The sequence below is a fragment of the Brachionichthys hirsutus genome, chromosome 10 (assembly GCF_040956055.1).
Source record: "Brachionichthys hirsutus isolate HB-005 chromosome 10, CSIRO-AGI_Bhir_v1, whole genome shotgun sequence".
NCBI classification, from domain to species: domain Eukaryota; kingdom Metazoa; phylum Chordata; class Actinopteri; order Lophiiformes; family Brachionichthyidae; genus Brachionichthys; species Brachionichthys hirsutus.
The window spans coordinates 110813-125056 of record NC_090906.1 but is presented as its reverse complement, the minus strand read 5'-3'; the positions used below and the strand labels follow the sequence as shown (position 1 = coordinate 125056).

General features: G+C 52.8%; 1 protein-coding gene across 1 annotated transcript in view; it reads right to left on the bottom strand.

Annotated features, from left to right (window-relative positions):
- The window catches only part of klf8 (Kruppel like factor 8), a 23854-nt gene extending 10086 nt beyond the window's left edge, over positions 1-13768 (bottom strand). The window contains 2 exon segments of the mRNA XM_068744841.1: positions 274-522; positions 13598-13768. Coding sequence (XP_068600942.1) covers positions 274-522; positions 13598-13624 — 276 coding nt within the window. The 5' untranslated portion in view covers positions 13625-13768.
- Between the last annotated feature and the right edge of the window lie 476 nt (positions 13769-14244).

The window sequence follows — 14244 nt, the reverse complement described above, 5'->3', positions numbered from 1 at the left end:
CTGCAGTACTTCCTGTAGGCTGTACACACTTCATGTACTCCTGGATTGATCTGTTAGCCTCTCATTAGCATGCTGCTAACGATGTGCGCGTTGGCTAACGCTGGCACCATCCCTCCGTCCACAGAAGTGGGTACACCCTGGATGAGGCGCCAGAGAGCCATGCTAATACCAATGCTAAGCTAACGAATGTCATAATGATGAAACTCAATGAGAAGAAAGAGTAGAAGAAGAGGAGGAGACACACCCCTCCTCCCCGAGCCCCGCCCCCCTCACCGTGCACTCCATCTCCTCTGGCTCCGGTTTGATCTGCACTGAAGGCATGTCTGCTGCCTCCTCTTCCTCCTCCTTCTCCACTTCTTCTTGCTCCTCCTCGCCGTCCTCCTGCAGCGGTTGAGGCCCGGTGGTCGCCTCCTCCTCCTCCTCTTCCCGGGACGTGTGCGGAGGAAGCGATGGGGGCTGGGTCAGGGCGCTCTGCTTGGCCGGGCTCCTCTGCCTCCTCTTCTGTTTAGGAGTGGACTGGCACTGAGGAGGAGGAGAAGGAGAAAGGTGAGAAGAGGAAGGTAGGGGGAGGGGAGAGAAGATCGGGCCGGGGGAGAGGATGGAAGGAGGAATGAAGGTGAAGAAGGAGAAGAGGAAGACAGGTAGGGGAGGAAGCACGGCAGGAAGTGGAGTTTAGGGGGAATTACCTCGGAGGAGAAAACGGAGAGAATGAGAGGAGGGAGAGAAACAAAGGCCTGATCGAGAGGCTGCGTCTGAGGGAATGAGAGAGAGAGAGAGAAAAGGGAGGAGTAGAATCAAATGACCCCTCCCTCCCCTTCACAGGCAGGCAGACACACCCTGCTCTGGGGCGAGAGACACAGAGAGAGAGAGAGACCCCTCTCTCTCTCTACTTCCTGTCAGATACCAGAACTCCCAGGAACTCTGGAGAACTTCCCCAGCAAAGCCCCGCCCACACGATCAATGCCGATCAATACCTGCGGTGCCGCTTCGGTAGCTGCTCATATCGATTAATGAACTTAAGTAGGCGGGACATGTAGCTTAAATAGCCAATCAGATCATCGGAATGTAATTTAAGACGAATGTTGAAAATGGAAAACTATGACGGAATACTTTAATACTTTAATACTTTAATACTTTAATACTCGTGAACCGAATATGACGGATGGACGGACGGCGTCGGTCCAACACTTCCTGTTGGAGCTCAGCTGATGCTGACGTGTCAGTCGGATTCAACCAGGTGTGTCCTCAGGTGAGACGTGCTAACGGTAGCTACGGATCAACCAGGTTAGCTACAGTGTTTGACCCCGTTTCAGGTGTACCTGACGGTCACCTCTAATATTCTAATATTCAGAATAATAACTTTTTGTTCCACTTCAGTCTCCAGAACTTTCTCTAGAACCGGTGGCGACTAAAACCCGGCTGAAGGTGTTTTCACAGGGCTGCAGCAGAACGCCGCTCCGGTGGATTCCAGAGTAAGGTGTGGCGTCGGCCAATCAGCTTGGGTGTGGCTGGAAACACGGCCCTTCCCCCAGCGCACACAGAGAGGACGCGAGCTGCTGTCCTGTGGCATTGTCATGGAACAGAGCCCCCTCTGTGCCTCCAAACAAAGGTGGCGTCACACCTTCCCCCAAACAATCCCAACCGGATCAGGAAAAAGCCTCCGGAAAGCGGGAAACGTGGAAGCGTCCTCGTTCTGCACGCCGGAGCGGCTGCTGCAAATAAAACCACAGAAGCGTTGCTTTGAAATTAAACCTTTAGAAGTTCTGTCATCGGTTAACGGCGTTAGCTTCCAACCGCGCCGACGCCCCCTCCACGCACACGCACGTGTGTGTGTGCGTGTGTATTTTCCTGTTGGACCGAGCGCCATTGTTGACATTTTTAGGTGAATATATTAGAGGAGGATTTCTTATTTTGGAATAAAGTTAAAGGCTTCAGACGGAACAGCTGCAAGGCCAAAAAAAACGCTAACCCTAACCCAGCTAACCGCTAATCCTAACCCAGCTAGCCTCGACCCTAACCCAGCTAGCCTCGACCCTAACCCAGCTAGCCTCGACCCTAACCCAGCTAGCCTCGACCCTAACCCAGCTAGCCTCGACCCTAACCCAGCTAGCCTCGACCCTAACCCAGCTAGCCTCGACCCTAACCCAGCTAGCCTTGACGCAAACCCAGCTAGCCTCGATCCTAACCCAGCTAGCCTCGACCCTAACCCAGCTAACCTCGACCCTAACCCAGCTAGCCTCGACGCAAACCCAGCTAGCCTCGACCCTAACCCAGCTAGCCTCGACCCTAACCCAGCTAGCCTCGACCCTAACCCAGCTAACCTCGACCCTAACCCAGCTAGCCTCGACGCAAACCCAGCTAGCCTCGACCCTAACCCAGCTAACCGCTAATCCTAACCCAGCTAGCCTCGACCCTAACCAATGTGTGTTTATTGAGTGAATTTAAGTATAGCTCAGAGTCGTGCTGAAATGCTAATTATAACCAGAGAAGTATCATAAAGGTCCAAATTAAAAACATGCTGACGTCATGAAGGCGTAAAAAGTTTTGTGCCATCAGTTGGGTAACGGTTAGCATGCAAGCTAAACACCAGCATCGTAACAACGTACCCATGGGATGCAGCTCAGAGTAAACGTCTTCAGTTTTATATTTAGAATTTTATTAAACTAATTCCCAACTTTCTAACAACGTTCTCTTTGTTTCATTTGCAGCAACAATTTAAAATCTGTTTGTCTTAAATCCTGCTAACGTGTCTTAGCATTTTTAAAACGGAATAAATCCGCCCCGAGCATTTGGGATTGGAGGACTGAAGGGCCGGAGCCGGTCGCGGATTGAACGGGATTATCCGGAGTGAAGTGAACTTCTGGAAGTTTACAGCGCCGAACGCCACGGAGCCACGCCCACCGGACGGGCCCGGACAGAACGGTGTGTGTGTGTGTCTCAACGAGGACGGACTGAATGAGCCCCCCCCACCCGAGGAGGGGTCCCACTGTGGAGTTCCAAGAATAAGGAGGGTGGGGTGGGTGTGACCCCGTCAGCCCTGATCCCACCACAGGAAGTCGGGAGGGGGGGGGGGGGACTGACTCAGACTCTAAGAGGGACCCAACGGTGGTTCTGTTCAGATCGGGTTCACCCCCAGCTCCCTCTTCACCACTGCTGACCCAGAAGAGAGACTCCAGAACCTTCCGGATCAGAACCAGAAGGTTTGGGGTGCTGTCCTCTGGAGTCATGAAACCAAGCCAGACCTTCTGGGTTCTCTGGATCAGTGGAATCCGGGTCTGGAGCTGTTCTGTTTCCTGGTCCAGTAGAACCCTGCAGCCTGAAGCGGGTCAGATGGATTCCATCAAGAACGCGTCTCCATGCGTGAGGAAGATGAAGCTCGAACGTCATTGGACGAAGATCTCAAACGGACCTCAGAGTCCACAAAGACCCGGTTCGAGGGGAAGTCCTGGTACGGGGGGGCTCAAATCATTTTGGTTCTTCTGTGGTTCGGTTCAAATCCACTTGGAGACTGGGTGAGGATTAAAACGTGTTGTGAGCGCATTTTTTACAGTGTGTGAGGGAGGGCGGGACTCAGACTATCTGGGTCAGCGCTCGGTACCGCCTCCCTCCAAACCCCCGAGGCCCTGACGGCAGTGCCTTTTGGGTGGGGGTGGGGGTGGGGGGGGTCTCACTCTGTCCGAGGACACATATGTGGACGTCGGGTCAGAACCGAACCCCCCATCAAAGGAGCGGGTTTCCTCCGTCCGTCTGTTTCTATAAACTCAAAGCTTCAATGATTTAAGAATCCAGGAGGAGGAAGAGGAGGAAGAGGAGGAACCTAAATCAAGGAGAGGCAGGAGGTCGTTTCCCACCGGCTGCTCAGACCGCCGTGGGTTCACGCTCCGTTCACACGGGCCGACCCGGTCCGACGCGGCGCCGTTTGTTGGAAAGAAAACACGGATTCCATGACGTCAACGGGTGGATCATGTCCTCTAAATAAATATCTCAGGTCTGATCGGAGGAGGAGGTGCAGGAGGAGGAGCAGGAGGAGGAGGTGCAGGAGGAGGAGGTGCAGGAGGAGGAGGTGCAGGAGGAGGAGGTGCAGGAGGAGGAGCAGGAGGAGGAGGTGCAGGAGGAGGAGGTGCAGGAGGAGGAGGTGCAGGAGGAGGAGGTGCAGGAGGAGGAGGTGCAGGAGGAGGAGCAGGAGGAGGAGCAGGAGGAGGAGGTGCAGGAGGAGGAGGAGGAGGAGGAGGTGCAGGAGGAGGAGGTGCAGGAGGAGGAGCAGGAGGAGGAGGTGCAGGAGGAGGACACTTTGGTTCCTGATGAAGAAGCTCTTCCTTCATGATCAGAACGTTATGATGTCAGAGCGAGTGATGATGTCAGCACTCTGGGAAAAAGACCAACTGTTGCTCGGATCACGTGACCACAGAGAGGATTCTTATTGGCTGTCGGGCCCTTAAAACAAACCCTGAAAGAGGAGACGCAAACCAAACTGTCGACCGAGGAGGAGACACTCCTAACAGCTGTGACCTCTCTCTCTCTCCCCTCGTCGTATCCTTCCCACAATCCTTCACTCTCTCGCTTCGGCCTGTGCGTGATGACACGCCCCCTCTAATCAGCTGATCAATGATAAACATCTGAGGCGGATCACGTGACGCTTTCATGATCACATGTTCACTGTGGCAGAGGACAAACTTATCTCCTTCTCCCCTTCACCTCCTCCACCCTCCACCAGCTGACGGGAGGCCGCCTCCTCTTAAAGGGCCGGGTCCCCCACCAAGGCTCCTCCCTGAGGCTAACCGTTTTAGCCTGATAGCGGGACTCAGTAAATAAAAGCTACAACCATCGGAAGGATCCACAATGTTGCCCAGCAGAGGGCAGCAATGTAGCATGTAGTCTGCCTTAACCAACGAAGAAGAAACAGCACCATCACCCATCTGTAACGTTGTTGTCGTGACAACCAGAGAGACTAAATACTTAGTAAAGCATACTAACCATCTCACATACTGTAGCTGCTACATAGCATGTTGCTAACAAAGTTCATATTCAGTGGCTAAAATGCGTTGGCTAACATTAGCTTAAAGCTCAATTAGCCTCAACAACAACTTTGATGATGATGTCATAACAGATTCAGGGTTCAACGCTCCACACTTTAGCAAAGACATGCTAACACTAGCTGCTGCTTGTCTTTAAGGCTAACCCTCCATCCTTTAGGTACATTTAGCTTGACCAGGTTAGTCAAGATAGCGTTAGCTGTTCGGTTCGATGCGCTAATGTTAGCTCCACGGCTTGACCAGGCTCCGCCTCCTTTTAGGTGCTAATCTAATCTGACTGGATTAAAGAAGCGGCTTTATTCGTCCGTATAAAACTAAATTGAGGTTGATGGCGTCGCCACGACGGGCCAACATAAGCTAATGTTTATCCAGTGGAGGGGAGAGACACAGAATGCAGGGATTTGAGCCCATGACCTTCTCGCTGTGAGGCAGCAGTGCTAACCCGCCGAGCCAGCATATATTTATTGAATCTAATTTACTGAATTGTTTTCCTTCGACTCAAATGTAAGAATTTAAGATTTGTTTGGTTTCTGCGGTCCGGCGTCGGACTTTAAACCAACCAACAGGATCCAAGCGACCGGCCACAGGGTCAAAGGTCACCGCTGCTGCTCATGAAAACATGGCGATGTGAAAGAAGACATGAAGAGAAAACGAACCGGGTCCAGATCCGAGCTCACGTTTCAGGGTTGACTTCCAGGAACTTCCGAGGTCCGATTCGTCGTTCCCGTTTTGCACGGCTCCCTGGTCGCAAGGTTGGCGTTACCGGAACCGGTAACCGGAACCAGTAACCGGAACCAGTAACTGGTTTCGCTGCCTGCTCCAGTTCTACTGGTAGCTAACACGCTGCACGTCGAAGACATCTGAAGAGCAACGATTTGTTGTTTCTAAACTCCTAAATTACAAAACGTCAACCGCTAATCAGCCGGAACAGCCGGGAATCCCGTCACACTGGTTCTTCTCCCAGATCCAGATCCAGATCCAGACTTCAGTCAACACACCTGGATCGTCTGTGTGCACGACGGATTGATTGATTGATTGATTGTTTACGGCGCTATGTAACGAATAGCTTCAGATTTAGCAGAAACTCGGGTTGATCATTCTCAGTTAGCCACTGCGAGCTAACGATGAGATTAGCATTAGCACGTACAGTGGACCGTTAGCAGCTGCGGCTAGCACTTGTAGCCTTCATGAATAATTGATTAGCTTGTTAGTGGATGAATGATGTTAGCGTAGACAGAAATCTCTTAGCAACGTGCTAGCTAGTAGCAGAAACGTCTGCGCTGAGGGCTATTCCGGTTGATTAACTGTTTGGACTCACGCTGCTGCTGATTGGCCGACAGGTGCTGCGAGCCGGAAACCCGCCGTAACTTCACCCGCGTTAATATTTAGTCCGAACGCGGTCGGAGAAACGCATCGATGGAAAGCAGAGGAGGGGTGTGTCGCCATCTGGCTGGCAGGGAGGGGCGAGAGACAGAGAACAAGCAGGAGAGAGAGAGAAGCCACACCCTGCCGACGTAAACGCTGCCGCCACGTCCGGCCACGCCCTTCTATCCAAACACACACACACACCTGCAGCGACGAACCCGGCGTCCTGTCAGAGGAGGCCAATGGAAACGTGTGACCCCCCCTTTGTCATGCGTATGTGGAGGGGCGGGGCATAATCAAGGCCGGTGAAGGAGATCAATTAACAGTATAGAATGTCACAAACAGATGTTAATAAAGTTTTATGAAGCTTTCCTTTGATTTCACGGCACAAAACTTTATTCAAAGTTGGGTTAGCATTAGCTAGCGTCCACACCGCTAAAGTGATGAGGTCACATGTGGTCCTGGGAGTCCACGTTAGAGAGGGGTGATGGAATCCCTTTGGACACATCAGATCACATGACCTTTAACCCCGTTTCCACGTCCACTTCAGACACGCCCTCCCCCTCTCCTTCCTGTTCCTCCCCCCACTCCTTCCTCCCACATCCCCTTTTCTTTTCACTGGGGCCGTTTTGGCAGCACGGCTACAGTTACCATGACGACAGGATTCTTTCCCCCCCCCATTAATGACTGTGTCGTGGTTGGTAGGGGGTCACTCTCCGCCGCCGCCAGCCCTGCATCACGGCCTAATGCAAGGTGACACGCACACACACACGCACGCGCGCGCACACACACACACACACACACACACACCCAGCCATACACACACACGCACACACGCACACACACACCCAGCCATACACACACACACATACACACACGCACACACACCCAGCCATACACACACACACACACACAGACACGCACACACACAGAGACACACACACACACACACGCACACACACACACAGACACACCCACACCCAGCCATACACACACACGCACGCACGCACACACGCACACACACACACACACACACACGCACACACACACACACCCAGCCATACACACACACACACGCACGCACACACACACGCACGCGCGCACACACACACACACCCAGCCATACACACACACACACGCACGCACACACACAGAGACACACACACACACACACACACGCACACACACACACAGACACACCCACACCCAGCCATACACACACACGCACGCACGCACACACGCACACACACAGAGACACACACAGACACACACCCACACACACAGACACACACACCCAGCCACGCACACACACACACACACACACACACCTCTGTTAGAGACCAGCTAATTCTTACCATAAGTTCTAAATTCTGAACTCTGTCCAATCAATCATGTCTAAAGTTAAATTAGGGCGTGTCCAACCGAGTTTTAAAAAGGTAACTGGTGCCAAATCTGAGGCATTATTAATTATTATTGATAAACGTCTAAACATGAAGTCAACCACTTCCATCATCATCACTGAGAGACACCGTCCAGGTCCACACGGTGAAACGGTCCAGGACCACAGGGTGAAACGGTCCGGGTCCGCCCGGTGAAACGGTCCAGGACCACAGGGTGAAACGGTCCAGGACCACAGGGTGAAACGGTCCGGGTCCGCCCGGTGAAACGGTCCAGGACCACAGGGTGAAACGGTCCGGGTCCGCCCGGTGAAACGGTCCGGGTCCACACGGTGAAACGGTCCAGGACCACACGGTGAAACGGTCCGGGTCCGCCCGGTGAAACGGTCCGGGTCCGCCCGGTGAAACGGTCCAGGTCCACACGGTGAAACGGTCCGGGTCCACACGGTGAAACGGTCCAGGACCACACGGTGAAACGGTCCGGGTCCGCCCGGTGAAACGGTCCGGGTCCACACGGTGAAACGGTCCAGGACCACAGGGTGAAACGGTCCGGGCCTACACGGTGAAACGGTCCAGGACCACAGGGTGAAACGGTCCGGGTCCGCCCGGTGAAACGGTCCGGGTCCACACGGTGAAACGGTCCGGGTCCGCCCGGTGAAACGGTCCGGGTCCGCCCGGTGAAACGGTCCAGGTCCACACGGTGAAACGGTCCGGGTCCGCCCGGTGAAACGGTCCAGGTCCACACGGTGAAACGGTCCAGGTCCACACGGTGAAACGGTCCAGGTCCACACGGTGAAACGGTCCGGGTCCGCCCGGTGAAACGGTCCAGGTTCACACGGTGAAACGGTCCGGGTCTAAACGGTGAAACGGTCCAACAATGCTGCTGAGCACACCGAGCTAACGGACGTGACAACAGGACAGGTGAAGGGTTGTGGGAGGAGCTAAGGGCGGCTAAACATTCGGTGGAGGACGAAGCAGGACAAACAGGGAACCAGTTTATGTCTCAATAAACCAGCTTCATCAATATTGATCTCACACGCTGATCGGTTCTGAAGAACCCAATCAAGGACGGATCAGCCGAGTGTGAAGCCGGTACTGATTCGTGGTTTTAGTACTTGGACAGAATCAGTGCTTCCAGAAATAGACCCGAAGCCCCCGGGCGGGACTACGTCAACAACTCATCAACTTCCACCTGAGCCGCCCCCCCATTCAGAGCTACGCTAACTAGCGGTCGGTACGTTAGCATCCTGACGGTACCGGGGGGGTGAACACGAACACCTGGATCAAACTCGGGTTCAAGAACCACAACGGTCATTGGTTCTGAAAATACAACAACTTCATCTTTGGATTGAACTTTAGCAACGAGTGTAACGACAATAAAGTGCTACTCTACTCGAGTACTCTACTCTACTCTACGAGAGTACTCTACTCTACTCTACTCTACGAGAGTACTCTACTCTACTCTACTCGAGTACTCTACTCTACTCTACTCGAGTACTCTACTCTACTCTACTCGAGTACTCTACTCTACTCTACGAGAGTACTCTACTCTACTCTACGAGAGTACTCTACTCTACTCTACGAGAGTACTCTACTCTACTCTACTCGAGTACTCTACTCTACTCTACTCGAGTACTCTACTCTACTCTACTCGAGTACTCTACTCTACTCTACTCGAGTACTCTACTCTACTCTACTCGAGTACTCTACTCTACTCTACTCGAGTACTCTACTCTACTCTACGAGAGTACTCTACTCTACTCTACTCTACTCTACTAGAGTACTCTACTCTACTCTACTAGAGTACTCTACTCTACTCTACGAGAGTACTCTACTCTACTCTACTCTACTAGAGTACTCTACTCTACTCTACTAGAGTACTCTACTCTACTCTACTCTACGAGAGTACTCTACTCTACTCTACTCTACTCTACTCTACTAGAGTAGCACTTTATTGTCGTTACACTTATTTTAGTCACGACCGTCTCCAACAAGTCGGTCCAGTGGTTCCGACACGCGACGCCCATGTCAAGGACTTCTTAGTTTATCTTGATTTACAGAGCCCATCAGAACCCAACAGAACCCAAGAGACCCCATCAGAGCCCATCAGAACCCAAGAAACCCCATCAGAACCCATCAGAACCCAACAGACCCCACCAGAACCCAACAGACCCCATCAGAACCCAACAAACCCCATCAGAACCCAACAAACCCCATCAGAACCCCATCAGAACCCAACAGACCCCATCAGAACCCAACAAACCCCATCAGAACCCAACAGACCCCATCAGAACCCAACAGACCCCATCAGAGCCCATCAGAACCCAACAGACCCCATCAGAACCCAACAAACCCCATCAGAGCCCATCAGAACCCAACAGACCCCATCAGAACCCAACAGACCCCATCAGAACCCAACAGAACCCATCAGAGCCCATCAGAACCCAACAGACCCCATCAGAACCCAACAGACCCCATCAGAACCCAACAGACCCCATAAGACCCCATCAGAACCCATCAGACCCCATCAGAACCCATCAGAACCCATCAGAACCCACCAGAACCCACCAGAACCCCCCACTCGTTTACGCTCATGATGGCTTTAGTCTATTTATAGTAACGGCTCCTCCCTTTGCTTTGTCTCTTCAGACCAATCAACCAGGTGTGCTGCCTAGAGGCGGAGCTCCGCCTCCTCACCTCACACACAGCTGCAGATTGGGTGGTTGATGATGTCATTGATGATAAAGAACTAAAAACCACTTTGTGACCAATCACGCGTCCCGTCCCAGAACCATGACTCCGTAGGAACCGCCTCCATCCTCCAACCCTTAGGATCATTGCTCCCGTCCACCTGGCGGCGTTAGCGGCGTCCTGCTGGCAGTGGGCGGAGCTAGCCGGTTCCTGAAGGGATCTCCAGGGGTCCTCGAAGGGGACCGGGGGGTTCTCCTGTTTCCGGTCCGGCGCGGCTGGAAGGCCTGCCGGGTTTTTATTTCCTCCGGATTACAGTTGAACACATTTCATGTTAATCCGCGGCGTGACATTTAAACTCCGCCCTCCACAAACCGCTCCCCCTTTAATTACGAGCGACCCCGCCACCGGCGACCCGACCTCGCCCGGTCCATCCCTCATGCCGAGTCCTCGCAGCCTCTGGTCGTTTATCTTCCTCGCCGTGCAGTCGGGCGGCTAACGAGGGTGACGACGCCATCCATCCCGTGTGCCTGACGCTCGCCGTTAGCGACGATGGCTAACGCCGTATTGTGGAGTCAATCGCTCCCGTAAGAGCGGCGTGTAAAGCGGGAGCAGCGAGGCGCTCCGTGCCGCCGCCTCCTCGCCACCTGGACAATGATTCGTGATTAGAGCGCCGCAGTGAGGCGGGAGTCTGTGGCGGTCATTTTAAAAGCATCTCTGCCGCCTTTATAACATCAGAGAGTCTTTTCGGGACCGCCCACTCGCGTCGAGGTCGCCTTCAAGATCAAGTGGAGTTTTGGGAACCTCTGACCTCGTCTCCAAAAATGTCCCGACAGAAACGGCGCTCCACCGCGAAGACTCGCCTCTAAAACCGGGCCCAACCGAGCACGACCAGGAACACGCTGTGGACCGGCGCCATCCGGAAACGGGACATGACAGACAGGAAGTCCTCGTCAGTGAAGAGGAAGATCAAGTCAATTTCAAAATAAAAGAAGCTTAAACATTATCTCCGGTCCACAGTGGATCCTCTAAGCTCCGCCTCCCGTCATTCAGGTGGCAATGAACTACAGGAACTACACGACACCTTTGTATTTGGGCCCCGCCCACAATCTGCTCTCTTTAAATAGCAAGAAGAAGCAGGACACGCCCTAAATGAAGTTTCACCAGGAAGCTATCGATCCTTTGTTTAAATAAAGATCTGAAATGTAGTTTTCCCACAATTTAATGAGCGTCCAATCAGCAGGAGGAGGCGGGGCGACCTTCCAACCGTCGGGTCCCGCTGACACGTAGGCGTGGCCCCGCTATCTCTGCTAGCCCCGTCAAACTTTGTCCGGCGGAGTTAATCATTGGCCGGTGGGTAGCGTTAGCTCGCGGCGCTCACACAGGCAGACTGTGTCTCGCTGCTGTAGGAATGTCCAGCTGACCCGCTAACGCTAATGCTAACGCTAACGCTAAACCGCACTTCAGTCGTCATCAGAGACAAAGCAGAAATAACAAAACGCTTCAGGAACATTTAATCTGAATTTACAAATAGTGTGGTTATAACCTGGTGGTTATAATCTGGTGTTTATAACCTGGTGGTTATAACCTGGTGGTTATAATCTGGTGGTTATAACCTGGTGGTTATAATCTGGTGGTTATAATCTGGTGTTTATAACCTGGTGTTTATAACCAGGTGGTTATAACCTGGTGGTTATAACCAGGTGTTTATAACCTGGTGGTTATAATCTGGTGTTTATAACCTGGTGGTTATAACCTGGTGTTTATAACCAGGTGGTTATAACCTGGTGGTTATAACCTGGTGTTTATAACCAGGTGGTTATAACCAGGTGGTTATAATCTGGTGGTTATAACCAGGTGGTTATAATCTGGTGTTTATAACCTGGTGGTTATAACCTGGTGTTTATAACCAGGTGGTTATAACCAGGTGGTTATAACCTGGTGGTTATAACCTGGTGTTTATAACCAGGTGGTTATAACCTGGTGGTTATAATCTGGTGGTTATAATCTGGTGTTTATAACCTGGTGGTTATAACCTGGTGGTTATAACCTGGTGGTTATAACCTGTCGGTTCCAGTGTCCTCGTTGTTCTTGATGGACTTCTTTATGAGACAAAACTTCGCCGCCGTGTTTTGCGTTCCTGCTTCGTTTCGATGGCTAATCCTCCCGTTAGCATCGTCACGAACCGGAACCCTCGTTAGCAGAGGACGCCCAGGAAGAGAAAGCAAGGAAATTCAGTTTTCCTATATGAGGGCGGAGTCGTCGGGTGTCGTCAGTTTCCATCAAAGATCCTGCGTTAGCTACTCGATAGCATCATGCTAAAAAAATCCAGGAAGTGTGAGTAGCTGGATGAGTTACAGCTGGCTAATGCTGGTAGCAATGCTAAACTACGTTAACCACGCTAGCCTGTGTTAGCCAACGTTTGCTGATTGAGCCTTAGACCTCATTTAATTATATTTATATTATTATTTTGGATATTATTTTTACTGTCATTAAATTAAACAATCAGGATTTTCTTCTAATTTTGGCCTTTGAGTTTTTCAGTCGTTAGCGTCTTATTAACGAGATCCATGTCGTTAATAAGACGGTCGACAGAAATGTTTTACGAACAGATCGGTGACATTCCCACAGGTGTTCGGAATACCTTTTCAAATCGGAATCCTTACAGCGTTTGTCTGATGTATCGCTAACACGCTAACAAGCTAACACGCTGCACAACAAAGGGTTTTCTCGAGGTGATTGATTTTACATCTGGATCCAGATAAATGGGCGGTTCTGTTGCCCCGCCCCCCGGATTTTTTTGCGTAATCCTGCCGTTTACTCGGACTCCCAAACGCACCGTGATGCGTTCAGGGGCCCGCGCACCTGGCTATGCCCTGGGTTTCGTCTCGCAGGCTGCTGGCCCTTTAAGCTTAGACGGTGTCCTGCGAGCCGCGGGCAGACCTCCGGTTTCCTTCCATTTCGACCTGAACTACCCTCCAACAGCGGGACGAACCGGGACCCGCGCCGCGCCGCTCCGGTCCTGCGGACCGACCGCTGCGGTTTCCGGCTCGGCACCGTGACGTTCGCAGCTCCGCCCGCCCGCACAGACAGTCTCCGTTAACGGGCACTTACTTTCTTGTTGCGGGTCTCCGGGTGCATCTCTGCGGGCTCTGGGTGCAGAACTCTCGGGACGGCGGGGGGCACCGGGGGCTGCTCGGTACCTTCACGGTCTCTCTTCCTCACACCTGCGTCTTCGCTCCGTTCATCGCCGCGGCGTCGTCCCCGTGTGGCGGCGTGCGTTCTGGGCTGGGCTCTCTCTCTCTGCCTCTTCCTCCTCCGCCCCTCCCTGCTGGTGACCCCACCCTGCGTCCCCACCCCTCATCCCGCTGTCATTCAGGAGCTGCGCAGCCCTGCGGAGGCGCCGGGGACGCGGCACCGGCGGCACCGGCGGCACCGGCGGGGCGGCTCGGCGCATCCGGTTTCATTACAGCCGCTATTAACGCTGCAGCAGCTCAGAGAAGCGCCCATGTCACCTCGATGACGTCACCCAGCAGGCTAATTGAGGACACTTCGGCTGGGGGGGGGCACTCAGCCGGGCTTTGCAGCAGAGAATAGCCCCCGTCAATAAAGGAGGGGGGGCTACAGGTAACACCCAGCTAGCATGCTAGCAGCATGCTAGCTCTTCAGCTCCACGTTAAACACTAACATGTTGCTGCGAAACATGCAAAGAAACAGCGCACTGTTTCACTACATTTCCCATGAGTCCATAGCTCTAAACA